The following is a 21,210-nucleotide window of genomic DNA, read 5'->3' as shown; positions in this document are numbered from 1 at the left end:
CCACCTTGAGCCCCCACTGGAAAGAAAAGCATGACACGTATAAATGACTGATATGCCAAAAGCGTCAGAAATAAATATGACTTTATAAAATACTGGTGACAACTTGGACTTTAAAACTTTGAGACTGTGCATGGCTAAAGCTACAAGTCTGTTTGCAAGATCCTTACCATTAACAGCAGCAGCAGCAGAACTTCCCAGTGTATACATGCAGTTGTTTCGTTCCCCGTTCACGACAACTACTTCAGCATTATTATATCCCTGAACGTCTCCAACTAGGAAGGTGCTGATCCCTCAGCGGCCTATTAGCAAAGGGAGGATTCTCACATGACATGTCCATCGGCAACATGTACAGTATGAAAAATGTGAGCCAAAGAACTTACAGCCTATCACTTCACAAATAATTAACAAGTTGTTATAGCTGCAAGAGCAGAAGGTAGGGATTGCTAAACTGACATGTAACTAGAGCCTGTCTGCATTGCAAGGATTTCACAGCAGGAGCCAAAGTGATTGAGAATCCCTCCCCATGCCCCACGTCTCTTCTTTTCCATTGAGAATCATGCAAACAACATTCTTGGTAGCCATCTAAAATCAGCTGCTTTTAACAGGCTGTCATATAATACTATACTGTGACTCATAGTCTGGCTTGAAAAACAGATGGTGTAAGGAAGTCCCAAACTGGCGCCAAGTTCTGGTGCCGTCTCTCTCCCACCATCAGTACTCCGTGCACCCATTGTGATCCTGATAGACTGAGATCTCGGCTGACATACCAGCCCTGCCTAGACACCCAGTCAGCTGGTCCATAGATCCAATTCCTGTTTGCCAGCCACTATAACGTTCTAGGGTCAGAATCATTGGCAGAGTTTATAGGTGCAAAGAGGCATAGAGCACTGTACTGCTTAAATAATAAAATAGTTTTATTTAGAAGAGAAACAAACTTTGTGTAGAAAGACGGAAGGGGGAATATTCCTGCCCATCTAATTGCTGTCTGTCTAACTGCTGTCTGCCGTCACTCTCCTGCTCTGGAGGCAAGCAGGGAGGAAGTGTGCTCAAAGGAGCAGGAAGTCTCCATTCTCTAAGGGAACTCCAGTGAGCCAATCAGGTGCTCCTTCTGCTGCAGGAAAATAGTCCCCTCCCTTTCTTCCTTCCTGCTTGCCCACACACCGCCCTCAGCAGGCTATACCGCCACCGCAATGGTGCTGAAGAGAATCCACAAGGAATCAGCCAATCATGACGCTGGAGGAAAGGAAAAACATCAGGAAATCCCTAAGCCTCTGATGCCCCTTGCAGGATATTCTTCATATCCTTTTGAATTATTCACACTACAGACTTTGCATAGTCGAACTAGAATTTCATCTACGGTCCAAACAACCTGTGTCTGGAATGAGGATGTTGCTTAACCAGCTACCTTTCAGAATCCTGTTTGCTGCCTTGAGCGTATCCCTTATCTGGTTTGACAACACCTCTTGTTCCTGTATCCTCCTTCTTGCCTAGCACTCCTTCTCTCCTATTCCCCCCTAATGGCCATTCACACTATGATTCAAGACTCCTGCTGGAGAACCAGGAGGAAAGAAAGGCCTGTTAGCTGCTCATACGCTGGTAGGACAGGCCAAAGGCAGGTGGGGGTGAGGGCAAGACAGCAGGAGCAATGCAGGAGGGAGAGGCTGCTACCTCACATTTATTTATTTATTAATCTCACTTGCAGACCACCACTCCTGGACCAGCCATCTCAGAGCAGTTGACAACATGAATACATTGAAAATAGGTAAAGGTATCCCCTGTGCAAACACCGGGTCATGTCTGACCCTTGGGGTGATGCCCTCTAGCGTTTTCATGGCAGACTCAATACGGGGTGGTTTGCCAGTGCCTTCCCCAGTCATGACCGTTTACCCCCCCAGCAAGCTGGGTACTCATTTTACCGACCTTGGAAGGATGGAAGGCTGAGTCAACCTTCAGCCGGCTGCTGGGATCGATCTTCCAACCTCATGGGCAGACAGCTTCAGACAGCATTTCTGCCGCTTACCACTCTGCGCCAAAAACAGCTAAGAAAACAATCCTACCCACCCCCTCAAAACGTCTCCACTGCAGCCATATTTCTCAGGGTTTGTGCTTGTCATTAATTCCCACCCACCCCGACCACCACCACCTCTTCCTCCTCCTCTTGCTTCCTTATAGAGCTGGGACAGGCAGAAGTTAGCAGGCTCAGGTGTTCAGAATGTTATGGGAATCACATGAATGGAACAAGCAAGTTCATATACATCCAGAGAGGGACTGGCTGGAGAATTAGTTTCTTTGCCTCAGTTTAACCATTTATTATCAGGCTTACCTGGATGAAAGCCACGGAAGTGTGACTAAATACCTTTCCCTCGTGTCTGAATGTTTAATGCAAACACGCATTATATTGTTCTACAATAAATCTTTTATCTGATGGATGGCTAACGCATCCTGTGCCAAGGTAAAGAGCCTGTAAAAGGTAAAGGTAAAGGTATCCCCTGTGCAAGCACCAAGTCATGTCTGACCCTTGGGGTGACGCCCTCTAGCGTTTTCATGGCAGACTCCATACGGGGTGGTTTGCCAGTGCCTTCCCCAGTCATGACCGTTTACCCCCCAGCAAGCTGGGTACTCATTTTACCGACCTCGGAAGGATGGAAGGCTGAGTCAACCTTGAGCCGGCTGCTGGAATTGAACTCCCAGCCTCCTGGGCAAAGCTTTCAGGCGGCTGCCTTACCACTCTGCGCCACAAGAGGCTCTTAAAAGAGACTGTACCCCCCAGTAAATTTTTGTTAGATATTTCTAAAGGAGCAGGTTTAAGCTGAAGGGTGACTTGGGTCATCAGCTGTGCACTGGGAAATACCTGGAGATTCTGGGTGGCGGAGCCAGGGAAGGGCGGTGTTTGAGAAGGGGAAGGACCTCAGCAGGGTACAGAGCCATGGAGCAGCCTTTTTCTCTAGGGGAACTGATCTTGGTCAGCTGTAGATCAATTGTAATAGCCAATCTCCAGGTGCCACCTGGAGGATGGTAACCCTAAGGCTGACCATGGCACAGTTGCAACATGTAATTTTATCCATTTCAAATGTAGGTTTAATGATGAGAGTACATGAAAAAAGCTGAAGCAAGCTTTATGAACAGCATGTTCCTCTTTTCAGTGAGAAAATAGCTCCCATTCTGGGAACAGAAATATAACTTCATGACCTGTCAAACAACAGTTTTTCACAGCAGCAATGACTGACAGGGTGGACAGGGCAATGAAAGGGTTAATTCAGTGTGCAGCATCAGCAAAAAGGCAAATTCTACATTAAATTTGCTAGAACAGAGACCAAAGATAGAATGATTGGTTATACTGCCTGTATGTAAACTTACAAGATGGTGGCTCTGGGAACATTGCTCTTGTCACCCTGTCTCAAACAAAAAAAAAAATTATATTGCTTGAAAAGAATTTTAAAAGGGCAGCCAGAATTATCCAGAGATTATTTATTTGTTTGTTTGTTTATTTATCATATTTCTATATCGCCCTCCCCGGAGGCTCAGGACGGTTTACATTAAACTTATAAACAGTACATGAAACAGTCTTCATTAATAATCATACAATAATAACAGTGGTTGTAACAGTATAAGAGTATAGTAAACAGTATAACAATAATATAACAGTACAACAATGCAACCGTACAATGGCACAACAGGTCCAGAGCACTCACTGGAGCATCCACTATAAAGGGAAAGGTTGTGATTAGTACAGAAAAAAGACATTTAAGTGGAAACAAGATAGAATTTTTTAAACATTATAAAGGACTTCTGAAAAATGAATACAGATACATTTCCCCCACTGTTTTAGTATTAGAACACAGGATCACCTAATGACTTAGTGGGCAATAGAATCTGGACTTACAAAATTATTAAAACTAGGAAGCATACAAAACTGGCTTCCCCAAATGTGGCAATATGAACCAGCTTAAACAGTTTCAATGCAGGGTTAGTTAATAGACCTGTCCTCCGTGAATTTAACCATGATAACTCAATAGAACCCCCTGAAGCAGTGTCCTGTAGCCAATTCTGAACCCACCCTCTGTGTGGATTAGCCAGGTAAAGAAAAGGTTTTTTTTTTTAAGACCTGGGAGATCCCTCGGGCTTGCAGAAAAGATAAAGGGTTTTGTTTGTTTTTTAAAATCCAAAATCATTTTATTTAATGAAAATATCTTCCTGAGGCACGATGCTGTGAATCTCAGCCACCATTTTTTTTCAAAGGGCGGGAGAAACCACGTGTCCCAGGAAGTTAGACAAACCAAGCTGCATGGGTCAGGAAGACAAGCAGAGTATCAGAGAGGGAGGCACAGAAGCAACAGGGAGTAGAATGGCAGGCGGAACAAGTGGTAGGGGTCAAATGAGTGAGTGAACAAGGTGGCATCAGGTCATTGTTGCCACTGGGCTACCCTGTCCCTTGCAAATTTCTCAGGACTCCCTGCTTATATTTCTGATTGTCATTTGCTGTGGGAGAAGCAATGGGAAAGGGATGAAAAGACCTCCATGTTTGTGAGTTGACTGGCCCTCATGGAAAACCAGAAGCATTAAAGATGGTTATTGGATCTCAAATCTAGGTACACTTACTAATGAGTAACCCCCCCCCCCAACTCAGTCCAAATTTCTTCTGAGTACACATGCTTAAAACTGCACTATCCATTTTTTGGTATGAAATTGCTCTTTATGGATTACTATCCTTAAACAATTCTTTCGGAGCTATGAGACAGCACAAGAGGCATCACTCTGTGAAATAAGTGAATAAGAGTTGTACCAGAAGATAATTGCAACATTTTCCTATCAGCTGTTGAGGCTTCCTCTACAGCCTGGTCAATTTTTAAAAAATGCTTTGCAATGGTTCTTATTTTGTCTTCCTCTTAGCCATTTGTGACAAACAGCACTTTAAAAGCAAGCCTCAAAGTTCTGAAGAATCAGATAATCAGGAAGTGAAGAGTTAAACCTTCACACAGCTTAAGTGACAGGCTGATCCAAGCACCGTGATTGGTCACCAACAGCTGAGAGAACTCCTATAAGAACAGTGTGCTGGGGGAATTCTGATCTGATAGAGACCATTCTGTACCTTAAGTGCTGAATAATTACTCTGAAGAGATTTTAGTCAGAAAACACAGTTTTGATTAAAATGTCTGGGTTCCATCTAAGTTGAAAGCAGTTCTACACAGATAGTAGAACTGAGAATAATATTCGGCAGGGTGATTTGGGGTAGTGGACTGAGGCTTCCAGTCAGGCCAAAGGAAAGGGGATATCACTTCTAAGGAGAGATGAATTCCTGCCCAGTTAAAAAGGGAAATTTGCTCTGAGAATTTGCCTAGACAACTGAAAAGTTACTACTTTAGACACCTCAGGAGTTAGGGGAAAGCTGGTGTTTCAGAGAAGGGGAGATTGGGTACTGACAGAGGATACCAGCCTTCAGAAAACCAGTGGAGTTTAAGGAAAGTCAAAGAAGAATACTGTAGTGTTTGGGAAAGCACAGATACAAAAGCCTCTCACTATTAAGAACTAAAAAAATAAGCCTCTACAACTCTCTAAAGCCTGAATTTAAGAACTAAAGACTGTATAACTACAGATTTTTTTACCTCAACTTTATTTACTCCTCATTCCCCCTGACCTTTCCCTATGTGTTAAATAAAATCTTTAATTTTGTTGACTTTAACAATGTCTCAAGTTCCATTCTGAAGGGTTTTGGTAAAAAGGGCTCCTGCGCCTTCCCTTAATATTCCAAGGCTGAGTTAAAAGCCAATATCTTAGTAACAGGATGGGCAGCCTAGTTTATAACTTTCAATAAAGGAGCCACATTACTTGAGCAGCTCAGGTTGAGAAGGAACATAATTTTTGGTGGGAAAATTTGCATCAGTGTGGGGAAGTGTGGAGGGGGTCATTGTACCATCTAAATATGTGTGCACATTGGATGAATATTGTAAAACACAGAATGCAGAATTAACTGAAAATATGACTCATTGTGCAGGTTCACACATATCAATCTTGCCAAACAAGAGCTGGTTTTTTCATAGCCTGCTTTTCACAACTTGAAGGAGTACCAAAAGGACTCCCCATAATAGACACCCTATTAAGTAGGTTGGGCTGAGAGAGCTCTAAGAGAACTGCTCTGTGTGAACAGTCCTAAGAGAACTGGAACTAGCCCAAGGTTACCCAGCTGGCTGCATGCAAAGGAGTGGGGAATCAAACCTGGTTCTCCAGATTACAGTCCATTGCAATTAACCACTACACCACACTGGTTCTCCAGATGAACATGAACACAATATTGGTTGAGGCTGGAAAGGGACTGCTGATCCCAGTTTGGAAGGCTTCACAGCACCCTATCAGGAATACCCCCATGACTGCAGTTCTTCATGAGGAATGCTATCTAATACTAGAAGAGCGGAATGAAGCCACCACAACCAGTTTAAACTCTAAAAGATTATTTTGGAAACAATCTGTAACCATTTGTTTGTTTTTCAAGCAAAATGTTTAGGTCATTGCATTCGATATTTTCTCAAGGCAATATTTGAATTTGAATTATGAATTATTCTGTTTTGAAGCAGCCTCGTTTTATTCAATGGGACCTACTCCCAGGAAAAAGCTCTTATTTACACTGTAAGTTGCATTCATTTCTCTGAGAAACAGTATGCTTCATACAGACACCTCCTTCTCCCTCACTTATCATTGTGGAAGTAAACAGTGGCTATTAGGAAAAATGGGTTAAATGCACCCCTAAAAACCCATGCTCATAAATCTCTTGAGCTGAATACCTCTTACTCCTCTATTCTTTGCCCAGTCATAGAAGCATAATGTTGAGTACAGTAAATAAATCTCCCAATAACTATATTGCTTGTGGTTTCTCATGCTGACCTTGTTGGGACTGCCCCGACCCAGTGACCCAGGCAACCTCCCTGGGGGTGGGGTGGGGGGTCAGCTTGGAGTTTGGTGCCATCCCTGGACAAATGTTGTGTGGAAATTTAGTATAAATGGATTTTGATCTTGTCAATGAGGCAGTGATAAAGGTATATGTTGTGGCTCTATGGTTGCTCACCGGCCTGCAGAAAAGTACCTTGTCAGAGTCACAATGTGTGGAAATATACTATCAAAGCTTTATCTGGCTGAGTGTTAAATAGCACCGCCTTGTAAATAGCTCCCTCTGAAACCTCTATTAAAGAGTGGGACATTTTTCTCCAGGCCAGTTGGCAACCCTATGTGGATCATATTGCAACAGGAATATTAACACCACAAAGTAGAATCACCAGCCATGTTTTTCTAATCTTGAATTAATGTAAACCAAGATGAAATGCAAGTGTCACAATACATACCGAGCATGAACTCATGTTTTAGAAACAATGGCTTTTTAAAATCCAGATCCTTTCAAACGCTCCACATCTAAAGTTGTAAAAACAAGTACTTCCTTTTGCGGGATTATGGATTTGATGACAGGTTCAGATTCCTATGAGACAGAAATGAATTGCTCTATAGAAGTGCGGATCTTCCTGCTGGCAATTTTTTATCCACTAAGGAAGCATATACACAACTAGATGACATGTGAACAAATAGCAATTGGCAGCTATTAAGCTTTTAGATAAATTAAACTAGCGAAACCAAACCAAGCTCAGATAACATAGGGTTTCTACGTATTTGGGGACTGTCCAAGCACAGAAGCAAAGAGCTGGGAGGGACATCCATGGTCATCTAGTTCAACCCCCTGCACAAAGTAAGAAATTCACAACCATCTCTCCCTCCCCCTCCCCTAGTGATCCCTGCTCCATGCCCAGAGAAAGGCAAAACCTTTCATGATCCCTGGACAATCTGGCTTCGAAGAAAATTCCCTCCTATTCCCAAGGTGGCAATCAGTATTACCAGGAGTATGTCAGAAAGGGCCACGAGAAACAAGCACTGGCTTATCACTAGATAAAAACAATATAAAACTGTAGCAACAACATGGTAAACAAATGACAAAACAAGAGTCCTGGCAGGGCTGAGAAGCCATAAGGGGGAGATTCTGAGAGACTCACACTACACCCCCAGTGACATTTTAGGAAGATGGGATCAAGCACAATGCTGAGAAGGAATTACGGGAGAAGGTACTAAAAATTCCACGGTTACCAAATTTTAATCTGCCCCAATGGGTTTGCCGCCCTTTGGGATTTCAAATGTGCACATTTTGAAAAAAGATATTAACATTGTAAAAAGTTATTTTTAGCAACAGTGACCTCAATAGTAATTATTTCTTGTATTTGAAACACTTCTCAACGATAATGTTAATTAAATGAATAGTTCAGAGTCTCAGAAAGAACATTCCTTTAAACAAAAACATGCCAGCTGTAAGCTTATTTCACAGGCTTCAGGGTATAGTACATTTTTCAGATAGCCTAAATGTTGCCAGACTGGTCCACATACAAGATATTCTGGAATGCAAGTTTCAGTTCTAGAAGCACTGACGCATTACTCCATCCTTCCAAAGGAGATAAACAAAATTCATTGCAGCTTATTGAATACAATGCTTTTGGCCAAGATGTTAATAGAAGTCTAAATTCCTGTGCACAATAGCCAAGCCCTACTGAATGAACTTGGTGCATGACCTGACTACATACAGATTAGATTGCCACAGCGTGTACTTTGTGGGGCTGCCCTTGAAAAATGTTCATAAACTTCAGGTGGTACAGAATGTTACAGCCAGGATGTCAACTGGAGTGGGTCACAGGCACCAGCGTACTCCACTTTTAGCCCATCAACACTGTCTCCCAATCTGTTCCCAGGCACATGTCAAGACACAATATTTAATCTCTTATTTTTATTTAGCTGCTGTTGTTAGATGTGCATTTTTAAAAATGTTTATTACTTGTAGCTTATAGTTTAATGTCTTATCCTGTTTATTGTAGACTTATAAATTACACCTAGAGCTGAATTTGCTGTCTGAGATTGTGCGGTCTAAATGTCAAAAATACATAAACAAAATTTTGCAGTGGTGAGTATAATTAGTACCATAAGAATTGTTCCCTACCAGTATGTATTTCAAATTCTAGCTATGTCCAGACTGAATCAGAGACATGCAGCATTCCGTCAGAAAAACTGGGGGAGAGGGGAAAACAGTGATTTGTAAGAAGTAATGACTTGGGTTCATAGAAACTATAAGCAAATAATTATAGGCAGCCACAGGAAATGGTTACTACAACATCAGTGAAAGAAGAAACACTGTGGCATAGCTGGCAAAACCAACAAAAAAATTCAAAGGTCCATATAGAAGTTTCCTCTATGTAATATCTCTCTTCCACTTTCCTACTGTATATAATTTGGCAGATGTATTTCAGTTCCTTTTACTAACTGAGCTTCAACTTCCAAAAACTTATATTGGGAGGGGGGGGGGGAGAAGATGGCGGATTAGTCAGTTTGCCTTTTTGCAAGCTCCAGAACTGGGCGTGGGCCGATCACAGCAGTGTTTGGCAGAAATGGGGAGGCACGCTAACTTCCCCCTATCTCTCCTCTGGTAGTCTCCTCCTTATCTGTACACAGCCGTGGCGCCACGGGTGCCACGGACTGAATAAAAGAGTAAGGGGTAGTGGGGAGGAGTTAGGGCCGGGCCGGTCCGGGATAAAAACTCGGAGGGGCCAATCAGGAGCCGCAAAGCGGCTCCTGATTGGCCCCTCCAAGTGTCCATCCCGCCCGAAGCAGGCATTGCCTGCTTCACCCGCACAGCCACAGGTCAGCGGGCGGCCGCGCTGCCTTCTCCCGGCCGGCGGAGCGGCCTCGCGGTGTCTACAACGCCGCGAGGCCGCTCTGGCGGCCGGGAGAAGGCTTGGGAGAGCCTCGGGGGGCGGGGGACCTGGCCGCCTTCTCTCGGCCGGCGGAGCAGCTTCCGCCGGCCGAGAGAAGGCTTGGAAGTGCCCCGGGCCGTGGGTGGGCCTGGCTGCGTCAAAGACGCGGCGGCCCTGCTCCTTTCCCAGCCCTGCTGCTGCGGCGCTGACGAGGCCCTTCCGCGACCTTCCCACCCCCACCACGACCACGCTGCTCCGCCGCCGGCCGTCCCCTTCCCAGCCCGCCCCCAAGCCCCAGCGCCCGACTTGCCGCTCCAGCGCCCGACTTGCCGCTCGCAAAATGCCAGGACAGCAGGATTGCGAGCGGCAGGACACCGACGATGCGGCCGCCAACCGAAACGCCGCCGTCAAGCGCCTCCACCCCCAGCTCAGAGCCTGCCCCGGCGCCCTCGCTAACACGCCATCGGACATGGCCGCCCTCCGCTGCGGCCTCCATCTTCCCGCCGACGACGCCCGCCCACGAAGATGGCTGGCCGACGCCAGCCCCGCCCCCACCGCGCCCTCCACAGCCGCGAGGTAAGACCCTCTCAAGCCCGGCCCCGCTGAAGCCTACCGGCATCGGGAGCCCAACATTCTTCTGCAGCCCCATCCACGCCCTCGCCTGCCTCTCACAGCCGCTCCAAGCCGTCCCCACCCACTCTGCAGACTTTCCCTCTCGCCGTGGGGGCGGGGGACTTCTAGCGCCCATTTTATTAATGGCATAAAATGGGCTTAAAATCTAGTATCTGTATGAACAGAGAATAACAGGTGGAAGAACTCTGTGGATGGCCTCTCCCTCCCCCCAGGACCTGGAAAGGCTGCAGGCTGAATGCCCCAGGGAAAGGGAACTCGCTGGCAGGGGCAGCTCTCACGCAGCAGGGATCTACAGCCTCTGAACCTTGAAGGGAATTGGAAGGAGAAGGGGCTGTTCCGGGGTGGGGGATGGAAGGCAATTGGCTGGCCGCTTGACAGACAGGCAAGCCAGTTGGAGGAGTGGGTGTTAAGCACTGAGTGGGTGTTAAGCACTGAGTGGCACTTAAACCATGAGACCATCTCCTCCTCCTAACCAGAAATATTAAGTAAATATAATATTATATTTGTAAACTGCATTCTTAGCCTTATAGATGGTGCCTGATTTAGTTGGGTGGGTTGGTGTTTTACAGGTGGCATATTTTCTGTTTTGTGGGTAAGGAGGCCAGCATTTCTCAGTGTTAATTTCTTGGCCTCACCCATAGGCCTGGCAGAACTCCTCGGTCTTGCAGGCACTCCAAAACTGTTTAAGGCCCTAGAGGGCCCTGACCTCATCAGGGAGAACATTCCACCAGGATGGAGCCAGGACTGGAAAAGCCCTGGCTCTGGCCAGTTTTACTTCTTTAGAACTGTTGCCTACAGTATCCTTATTGACATGGATATAATGCACAGTAAATAAAGTCCAGATACCCTGTGTTAGGTACAAGTGCAAAATCATTCTCTGCTCCTATTCCTGTTTGATGTCTATCTACATCAAAAGATGCCCCACTAGTGACTCAAGTACAAAAGTTTTTGGGTCCATGACATACGTAGTAATAAGAAACAGGTTATAAAAAAAAACCTGATCACAAATTATTTTGGCAAAAAAATATCCAATCTTCCAATTAAACTTCAGAATTGTGCCAGCCTTCCTGCCTTTCAACAAAACTTTGGTCGCAAAAAGAAAGTGACAGACTGTAAATCCAACTGTGAAGAACAAAGGCAGACAGTGAAGTTACTCCACCACATAGTCAGTTTCTTCAGGCATTTAAAACTCCTAGGCTGCTGAACAGATGCTGTTTATAGCACAGCTGAAAATTGCTACGAGTTTATATGAATGGAAGTTGAGATGACGGACCTCCAACTTGGAATCTAAACTATTCCACCACTGGAGAAAGCAGCCATGCTAACAATCTCAGATACTCATTGTGCTCAAATGTATTCCAGGAAAAGCAATTGAAGCAAACAATTGGTTTCCTAAGTGTTTTTGAATATTAATAATAGTAATAGTAATAGTAATAGTAATAGTAATAGTAATAGTAATAGTAATAGTAATAGTAATAGTAATAGTAATAGTAATAATGCCCATCCTGAATTTTATGCCCATCAGATTCATTGGATGCCATCATGGCTTAACATTTTGAGAGAGGGAGAAAAAATTATCTTTGTCAACTCTCTCTACCCCATGCATAATTTTATAAACCTCTATCATATGTCCCCCCAGTTGTTTCTTTTCTAAAAAGAAAAATCCCAGATACTCCAGCCTTTCGTCATAAGGAAGTTACCTGAATCATCTTTTTTACTCTCCTCTGCACTTTTTTCAATTCTGTGATGTCCTTTTTGAGATACGGTGACCATAATTATACACAAAACTAGCAGCAAAGTCTGTTGTATATGACAATACAATGCGTGCTAGCCACCCCCTGCCCCCTCCGGCCCTGGGACAGGCCTCAGGAAGCATTTCGCAGGGAGGGCAATGGCACTTTGTGGGATGGGGGTGGGGATCGCCAACAGGGAGCCCTTCGGCCACCGGCAGCAAGGTACCCGCAGAAGCCTGCAGAGGCCTTGGCAGATGCTTTGTAACCCATCCTTAGTCTTATGAGATGGGATAGAAAATAAATGCAATAGTAACAACAACAACAACAACATTAAAATGTCAAAATGTATCACTACAGATGCTTCCTTCCAAGCTCAATCCCCTTTCGTGTTCTGCTGAGTCATTCACTAACTTAAGCCCCCCTAGACCCAACTTCCAATATCATTATATCTCTGGTTAATTTCCTCTGTATTAGAAACTGACATTTAATGTTCTTTTTGGTTCTCTGGTACATTAAATTTGATTGTGCTAAAATATTATCTCAATCATAACTTCCCTGTTGAGTCTCTTGATTTATAACATTTGCTAATGAACAAAGAGATCTGGATTGGTAGAGTACACCCCAGTTTTGTCAGATCTTGGAAGGGGGGGGTACTTAGACAAGGAAAGAAAGACTTTCCTAAGGAAGGCAATGGCAAACCATCTCTGCCTGTCACTTGCCATGAAAACCCTATGGGGTTGTTGTGAGTCGGCTGAGGTTTGATGGCACTTTATACCTGCACAATGAACAAAGAAGGAGGAAGAAAAAGCTTTCTTTGCTGGTCTGTGATAACAATCCAACTATTACCTTGACACATTTGTGCTAAGATCTACATTCATACACAACTGCTTGCTTTTAGAAAAGAGAAATTTAGAAAAGAAGACTGTCCCAACTGGGTGGGAGGGGGTCGGGAAGGATGTCCTTCTAGCTCTTTAAAAGTAGAAATTCACAATATACCAAATGGGCAACCCCCCCCCCAGTTAAGTTTGAAGAGATGGCAATAACAGCACCATCTTTGAGACAAGGAATGTACACAGCTACCTTTTCCAGTCTCAAAGATTTCTGTGTTTTTTGTTTGTTTGTTTGTTCATATAAAAACTGTCATATCGTGGCCTTTTGAGGACTAACAATTTTATTACAGTATAAGCTTTTGTGAGCTCGATTATACTTTGTGAGCTAGACCATGCTTGTGAAAATGCAAGACAGAATATATTGGTCTTTAGATTCCTAGAAGATCTTCTAGTGCTTTGGTTGTGTTTTGATAAATCAAATTATTTGCCTTCCCAACCCTGCCCAGCACTACAACCACAAAAAAATATGCTGGGGGGTGAGAGGGTACCAAGGCATCTTCATTCTCCACAGCTGTACAAGTCAGCCTCTTTCAACCTTTTGACCATGGAGGAACCCCTGAAGTATTTTTTTAGGCTTTGAGGAACCCTGGAAGTGGTGACACGAGCCTTCAAAGAATTGAGGGCAAGATGTAAGATGAAAGAATAAGATGTGGGAGCCAGCTAATCAGTTGATCCATCATTTACCTATTCCGTTGTGGAGAAAGAGATTATGCCTGTAGAGCAACAGGGGAAGGGGGTCCAGTGATGTCAGCAGCCCTCTGAACTTCTGGGAAAGGCCACGTAATCCCTGGGGAGCTCTTGTGGAACCCCAGAGATCCCTGGAACCTTGGTTGGGTATCCCTGGTTTAAGTGGTACGAGCCAGAAGAAAGCAAAGGCAATTTCAAGGAGGAAAAGAGGCAGACTAGCTGCTTTAGACTGGCATAAATGCATTAGAAACTGAAACAGTAGCATGTATGGAAAGGTACTTAAAACATAGTTTAGATGAGTTGAGACATTTAGCTAATTATGAAAATTTTCCCCTACTGTGTACTAAAGCTCTCTTCAAGGACGCTTGCACAATGTTGCTGGAACATAAGAGACAAAGTTATTGAGCTACTGTTCCTACAAATGAGTTTCTCTTCAGCTACGCAGCACATTCACAAGGGGTGTTGAGAGAGCTGTGAGTCTGTGCTGTCATAGCAACCGGTGTCTGCACGACTTACATGCAGGATTCAAGAGAATCCAAACTAAGAAAGCTTATTCAACTGAAGCCGAATGCAGCGTGGACGGTTTTGTTAGCAGGAGGAACGGAAGAGAACTATAAATGCACAGTCTGGCAAGTCAAAGGCACACTTTAAAGGAGCCCTGCACAACTTATGGCTTATAGCTGAGTATCTGGCAATTCATTTTTGGTAGTCCCATGCAAGGTAGTCCCTAGTCAGCTGACATATACAGCTGGTAGGCTGCATTTGGCTTAGTGGAGCAGAAATTCTAAACACCCATTTTAAAAGCCTCACTGACTGTATTGCTATGCTTTCCCAATACGGTTACCAAAACTTGATCCAGAGGATGGAATATGAGCCTTAAAAGGGTTCCAGAAAGGAACAACACAAGGCTTTTGGCCTGTTTATACCAAGGTGGATCTCGGTAGGGAAATTAGCCCCTTAAAATTTTGTGAGTGAGAATGATCTTAACCACAAACAACTAAACCTATTGTATACAAAATTATTATTATTGTTATTTATCGTATCGGTGTGTGAGTGTGTGTGTGTGTGTGTAGTGTAGCCAGGAGATTCTATGATACAGACATGCAACAGATGTTTGGAGGTGATTTGCCATAGCCTACCTCCATCAGGAACTCAAAAGTTGAGCTATAAAACAATATAAAATTTTAACAATTATTTATTAAAGTGCACCAATATTAAGTTAAAAACAAAGTAAAAATTATATTTAAAAACTATACAGATCTAACTCCATATGAACAGACCAAACATGTTTTGACCCTACTGGGTCTTCCTCAGTGGTCAATAATATTAAATAAATCTAAAACCAATTATGAAGTACAGCTGGGTGGTCAAGGGAAATCTGTTAGGTGTAGCCCCTACAAATACTGGTATAGTGTTTCTTTTTAGAGCCCCAACTTCTAAAATATGTAATATCTCAAAACAACACTCTCAGCTATTGTTTTACTCTTCCTAGAGTGTGCATCTCATGTGCGTTTTTAACCTAATATTGGTGCACTTTAATAAATAATTGTTAACATTTTATATTGTTTTATAGTTCAACTTTTGAGTTCCTGACTTTGTTAAGGTTGGGTTTTCATTCCCTTTTTGCTTTTGCATAGCCTACCTCTAGTGTTCCTTGGAGGTATCTGCTTAGCTTCTGAGATCTGACAAGATTGGCTATCCAGGGCTATCCAGGTCAGGGCGGAAGTAAACATGTAAAGAACCTACACTAAGCACCTGGAGAACTTCTTCCATAAGTAACCACACAGGCACAGGCACCCCAACAAGAGGACACCCTTATAAAATGTAGGAGGGAGGACACTGGAAGACTTAGGGAAGGGATATATGATGAGACATCCTGACCTTGAGGTCTACAGCAGTCTAAGGAGCAGAGCAAGGAGCTGGATAAGCATGGAGAAAATGTCTGCAGCAGGGTTTCAGGGGTGTTCAGGTAGTATGAAACCTGGCACACTTTTCACTTATCTAGGATTATCTTTTTATGTCAAAGGGTCCCATAGCTGGACATGGGGGATCCACTTTCCCAGGCACCTGATTGGCCAAAATGTGACATTCGAAGCTCACTGGCTGGTTTAAAGTTACTGTCTGTCAAACTCTGGTGAGGAAAAGTGGGGAAAATACCTTGATTAGGCAGTTATGAGCCCAGTCTGCATGAGCACAAGAACCTGGGTGAGGCAACATGGTCAACATACTTTAATTAAGTTAACGTGAGCCATAGCTTCATTGACACAAAAGTCTGGGTGAGTCACAATAGCTCCTGAAACAAGATGGAGCATAAGTTAATGACTTGAGCGTCCTTCCAGATTGAATAAAAAACAAACAAAGGGGGGAAAATGGAAAAGATCAATCAGTTGTTGGTTAACGGAATAACACCTTCCTAGGGCTGGGCAGACACTTCTCGGATATGCCGGGATATTCCAGCTCTGTCTTCTGTTACTGAGAATAAAGTGAAGTCTTGGCTGGGGTGGATTGAACGTAATTAGTTGGTAATGCCAGCACAGCCTACTTTTTCCCTGGGTCTTCCTGGCTGTCCCCAGGTACCTTTATAGAAATAGAACTACTGTATATACTTTTTAAAAGCCAGCACTGATTATGAAGAAATGATAAAACCACCACCACAACAATGCCTGCACAGCAATGAACAGTCACTTGGTAAAACAAATCATACTGACCTACCAAGAAAGACCTGTGGATCAAAAATGTACAGATGAAATATGACTCTTAAAGAGAAAATTCATGGAGTTCAGTTTCTTCTGCTACATATGTTCACTGGAACACAAGGAAAACAAGCAATTACAGAGAAAGTAAGTGAAACACTTCTGCATTTGTCAGAAAAGTCTTCTAATACAGGCTTGTCTGATATTTCTAGATTACATGTTTGGAAATCAACACAGTTGCACTCTGAATTTCCAAACAATTGCTGCAATCTTTGGGAAAAAAGCAATTCACGTGCACCTGTCCCACCCTATTACTTTCCACGACCCTACCTTCTTTTCAGCCATGGATAATCAGGCTGCTGCTGGCCCTGACAATTATTTTATATTTCATAGTATCAACTCTAATGATACCTTCAGGCTTAAATCAGGCTGTCAAGCCAAATAACCTGTTTTCACCCATCAGCTGCTGCCTCATTTACAATTCCCCAGTGCTCTTTGGCTCAGCCAAATCTGTATGCCAAAGGTGAAGGTACTGCTCTTTCACAAATCATCTCTCCGTAAATCTTTTTCCTAGTAGTTGTAATGTAAAAGTTTATTGCATTAGCCGTGGGCCATTGCAATCAAACAAAATCCATACGTGGTTAAATGTTTTTAATCCTTTTCCTAATATTATAGTTTTATAAACAAAAAAATGTCTATTTTTCCTTTTAAAATTTAACTTTAGCAAACGACAGAGAGTGGATTTAAGGAAGTCCTTGTTATCAAAATGTAATTCCCGCTTACCTTGCTATTGCCAGCAAGTGTTTTCTCTCCTGTTTCTTTTTCCCAAAAGAGTCTGATGATCTGATAATAGTGTCCATGTTAAGCTTAAACTAAAAGATTACTTATTGCCAGTGTTTTGAATAATTGCTGTTGGTTGACCACTAAAAGTGCATCAGAACTTTGACACTGACTTTACTGGGATATGGTTCATGGGTTCCCAGCCCAAGCATATTTACTTGTAAGTGCATGAATTCCCACCTTGACTTAGATGGCCCATGCCATGCCTATCTCATGAGGTCTCAGAAGCTAAGCAGGGTCATTTCTAGTTACTTCACAGATGGGAGACCACCAAGGAAGTCCAGGGTGTTGGAACATGCAGCATCTGCAGTGTACATAACTGAACAGAATATGAAGAGTATCCTGCAGGGGGCCTTAGAGGAAATGTGTATTTAGCATAATGTTTTTCAAGTTATCTCTTCCAGTGTCCTGATTGGCTCAATGGGAGACTTCCTGCTCCTATGAGCATATTCCCTGGCCACTTCCACACTAGGGAAAGCGACAGCACAGAGCCCTCCAAACAGCTTCTGAATATAAACAGTAAGGAATAAAATTCTCAAAACAATGTAGAATTCTAAATCAAATTGATTACAACGTTGTGTTTTGCGTTTTGCTTGATTGGTGAAGGGCTTCTCGAACTAAAAATCGTAATAGCTTATGTTCTGGATAATTCCTTAACTGATACACAACAAGATCTCAGGGATCAGAATGAACATTTCAGCAAAGATATTGCAGAAGTGAAGATGTCTGCAGAGACAATTCAACCAAAATGCAAAGTAAAGAATAGAGCATACACTGTATCCCCCCAAAATTTCAAAACCATATGACTTAATTTCAACACAGCAGAAAGCATCTATCCACCAAATGGCCATGATTTTAAAATTAAAATGTTTCTTCCCGTTCTAAACGGGGGTTAGTTGTTTCAGACTCAGGTGCTGTAGCATGTTATTTTCTTGAGCCAGAAAACTTCAGCCTATTTGCAAGCCATTATAGTAATGACAGATGGTTCAGACTTCCCCCCCCCAAACATCTGGAAAAGTATGAAATTGACACTTTAACCAAATGCTTACTCTTCTTGAAGAACTAACACTGATTTCTGGTGAACTCCAAACTGCACCCCTTAGCTCTCACAATACCTCAATCAAGTGGTAGATGTGAAGGACATTTTCATGTATCTGCTTAAGGAACAATACGGTTCATTAACATCTAAGCTGCACTGCCATACTCACAACTGGAAGAAAATGGCTAAAACCATGCAACCTTGCAATTGCTACCTATCATTTTGCAGAACTGCAGAATAAGTGACACATTTAGTTCAGATCTGCATAACCATCCTTTTTCTCTCAGGACATGACACTCCAAACAGCCAGAGAAGGCTATTTGGATACACAATATTAAAAAGCACCACAAGCATTGGGTATCTTTTGTTTACAGGTAACAGGTGTCTTAATTTGCACTTCTCTTACACTTAGAGAGTTCTTTCTGCATTACTTCAAAAAGTAGCCATTTCCCAGAGACTGTCCTGTTTCTTTAAGGTGCATACCACAGAAATGTAGCAACTTAAAACTTATTTAAAAGCTACGGATGCCAGCCTCCAGGTGGGACCTGGGGATCGCCTGAAGTACAGATCATCTTCAGACTACAGAGATCAGCTCCCCAGGAGAAAACGGATGTTTAGGAAGGTGGACTCTATGGCACTGCACTCCACCTGTCCTCCTCAGGCTCCAGCCCCAAATTTCCAGGAGTTTCCCAACCTGGATCTGGCAGCCCGACCCCCTCCATCCTTGCTGGTGGCCAGGAGGTTCCCGACAGCCCTACTGGAAGCTCTCTTCCTTATTGTAATCTGAACTGGATTCCCACATGCCCTATCCTCTGCTTGAGTGGGAGTTTCTTCTTGTCTCCAAAGAAACTTTACCGGGGGGGGGGGGAGCGCCGATCCCAGAGCGTGGATTCCGCTGCGAGGGACTGTTTGCGACTGCACTTTTGGGGCTGTCATTCTAGGTCCAGAGCTGCTTTCCCCTGCACCTGTTCCCCATCCCACCCCCGGGCCTTCCTCTCCCTCTGCGACTGCGCTGCGTTTCAGTGGCGCTGCAGCCCACCCAAGGGAACTAACCGGCTTTCCCGGCCCCCAGGCACACGTCGCCCATCGCCCCCGGTGGGCCGTGCCAAGGCAGGCCGAGAGCCGAGAGAAGGGCCAGGGCAGCCCCGCGGGCACTTACTGCTGAAGGGCCCGCGCCTGAAGCGGCGCCTCCAGGGCCGGGGGCCGGCCAGGCGGCAGGACGGGCGCGGGGGCAGCTCCATGGTCCGCGGCGTCGGCAGGCAGCGCAGCACATGCGGCCGGCGGGCAGCGCCCACTCTGCTCGCCGGCGGGTCGCCAAGGCGGCCGGGGAGAAGCTGCCCACGAGGGGAGGGGAGGGGAGGCCGCCTCTGGACGCCTCCGCCCGCGCCATGGTTTATGCATGAAGGCCGCCCGGAGGCGCGTAATTTCATCCCGGGCCGGTGTCGCTTGCAGGGCTCCGCTGGCGGCCGGCAGGCCCGGGGGAGGGAAGCTGCCCCCCGCTGCCCGCTAGCCGCACAAGCCGGCCGCATGGAAAGCAATGGGCAGAAGCAAGGAACGGCCACTGACCAGCCAGGTCCAGGAGCTGGCATCCCACCCTGCAGGTGCCAGAACAACGTCGCCAATAACTAAGTAACCAAAATATATAAGCAGAGTACAAAAATACAGAGTACAAAAGTATATGATGTCAGCTCCATTCAGGAGGTTGCCCTTCCAGTCCCTGAGCAGTTTATCCGGCCAAGGGAGCATCATGCCAGTCCAGGAGCAGAGTCCACCACAGAAATGTGTTCTTGTGGGGAAGGCAGCCATGGCGGAGTGGTTCTACCAGGAGGGGGGGGGGGGTTGCAGGAAGGAAAGCCAGTTTGGTGTAAGGGTCAGGAGTGCCGACTTCTAATCTGGTGAGCCACCGACTCTTCTTCTTCTTCAAGGTGGGATATTTTGTGAGAACACAATCCCACCTTCCTGCAAAAACCAAAACAAAAAAGTGCCCCAGAAGAACAAGAAGAGTTGGTTCTTATATGCCGCTTTTCTCTACCTGAGGGAGTCTCAAAGTGGCTTACAATCTCCTTCCCTTTCCTCTCCCCGCAACAGGCACCCTGTGAGGTGGGTGAGGCTGAGAGAGCCCTGATATTTCTGCTCGGTCAGAACAGCTTTATCAGTGCCGTGGCGAGCCCAAGGTCACCCAGCTGGTTGCATGTGGGGGAGTGCAAAATCGAACCTGGCATGCCAGATTAGAAGTCCGCACTCCTAACCACTACACCAAGCAGGCTCTCCAAACTACACCAAACTGTGGTGCGAAACACCACAAAGCCAACTGGGGCATTTTTTGTCTCCCCCCCCCCCCAGCCTCTGTAGGATGGGGAGGCCTCGAAGGTCTAGCTCTTCCCATCCACCCAGCCCTCCACCAGTCTAGGCCATGTTGTCCCCTACAACCAAAAAGGGAACACAGATTCTGTCTCTAGACCAGGGGTAGTCAAACTGCGGCCCTTCAGATGTCCATGGACTACAATTCCCATGAGCCCCTGCCAGTGAACCAGCTCATGGGAATTGTAGTCCATGGACATCTGGAGGGCCGCAGTTTGACTACCCCTGCTCTAGACCGTCCACATTCTTAGCTCACGCACCACGTTTCCCACTGTTCATCTCAGTGTCTCCTTGAGATAATTATCCAAATCCAAAGAGGCATTTTGAGAAGGTATGATGAATGGATCTATGCAGAGTTCATCACGTACCATAAGTGGCCAAACTGTGGCTCTCCAGATGTTCATGGACCACAGTTACCATGAGCCCATGCCAGTTGGCCATGCTGCCAGTGGCTCATGGGAATGGTAGTCCATGGATATCTGGAGAACCACATTTTGGGGTAATCATGTACTAACTTCAACAGTATGATGTAATACATAGTCTGAATTCTCCCATGGCACAAGATAT

General features: G+C 44.8%; 1 protein-coding gene across 2 annotated transcripts in view; it reads right to left on the bottom strand.

The window, feature by feature from the left end:
• RIPOR2 (RHO family interacting cell polarization regulator 2) overlaps positions 1 to 19,620 on the bottom strand; it is a 114,803-nt gene extending 95,183 nt beyond the window's left edge. For both annotated transcript variants that reach the window (XM_077353001.1, XM_077352994.1), the window contains exon 1: positions 19,442 to 19,620. In XM_077353001.1, coding sequence (XP_077209116.1) covers positions 19,442 to 19,523 — 82 coding nt within the window. In that variant the 5' untranslated portion in view covers positions 19,524 to 19,620. The remainder of the gene's footprint in view (positions 1 to 19,441) is intronic.
• Positions 19,621 to 21,210: the final 1,590 nt, after the last annotated feature.

Source organism: Paroedura picta, chromosome 9 (assembly GCF_049243985.1).
Source record: "Paroedura picta isolate Pp20150507F chromosome 9, Ppicta_v3.0, whole genome shotgun sequence".
Taxonomy (NCBI): Eukaryota; Metazoa; Chordata; class Lepidosauria; order Squamata; family Gekkonidae; genus Paroedura; species Paroedura picta.
This window is presented reverse-complemented; position numbering and strand designations above follow the sequence as displayed.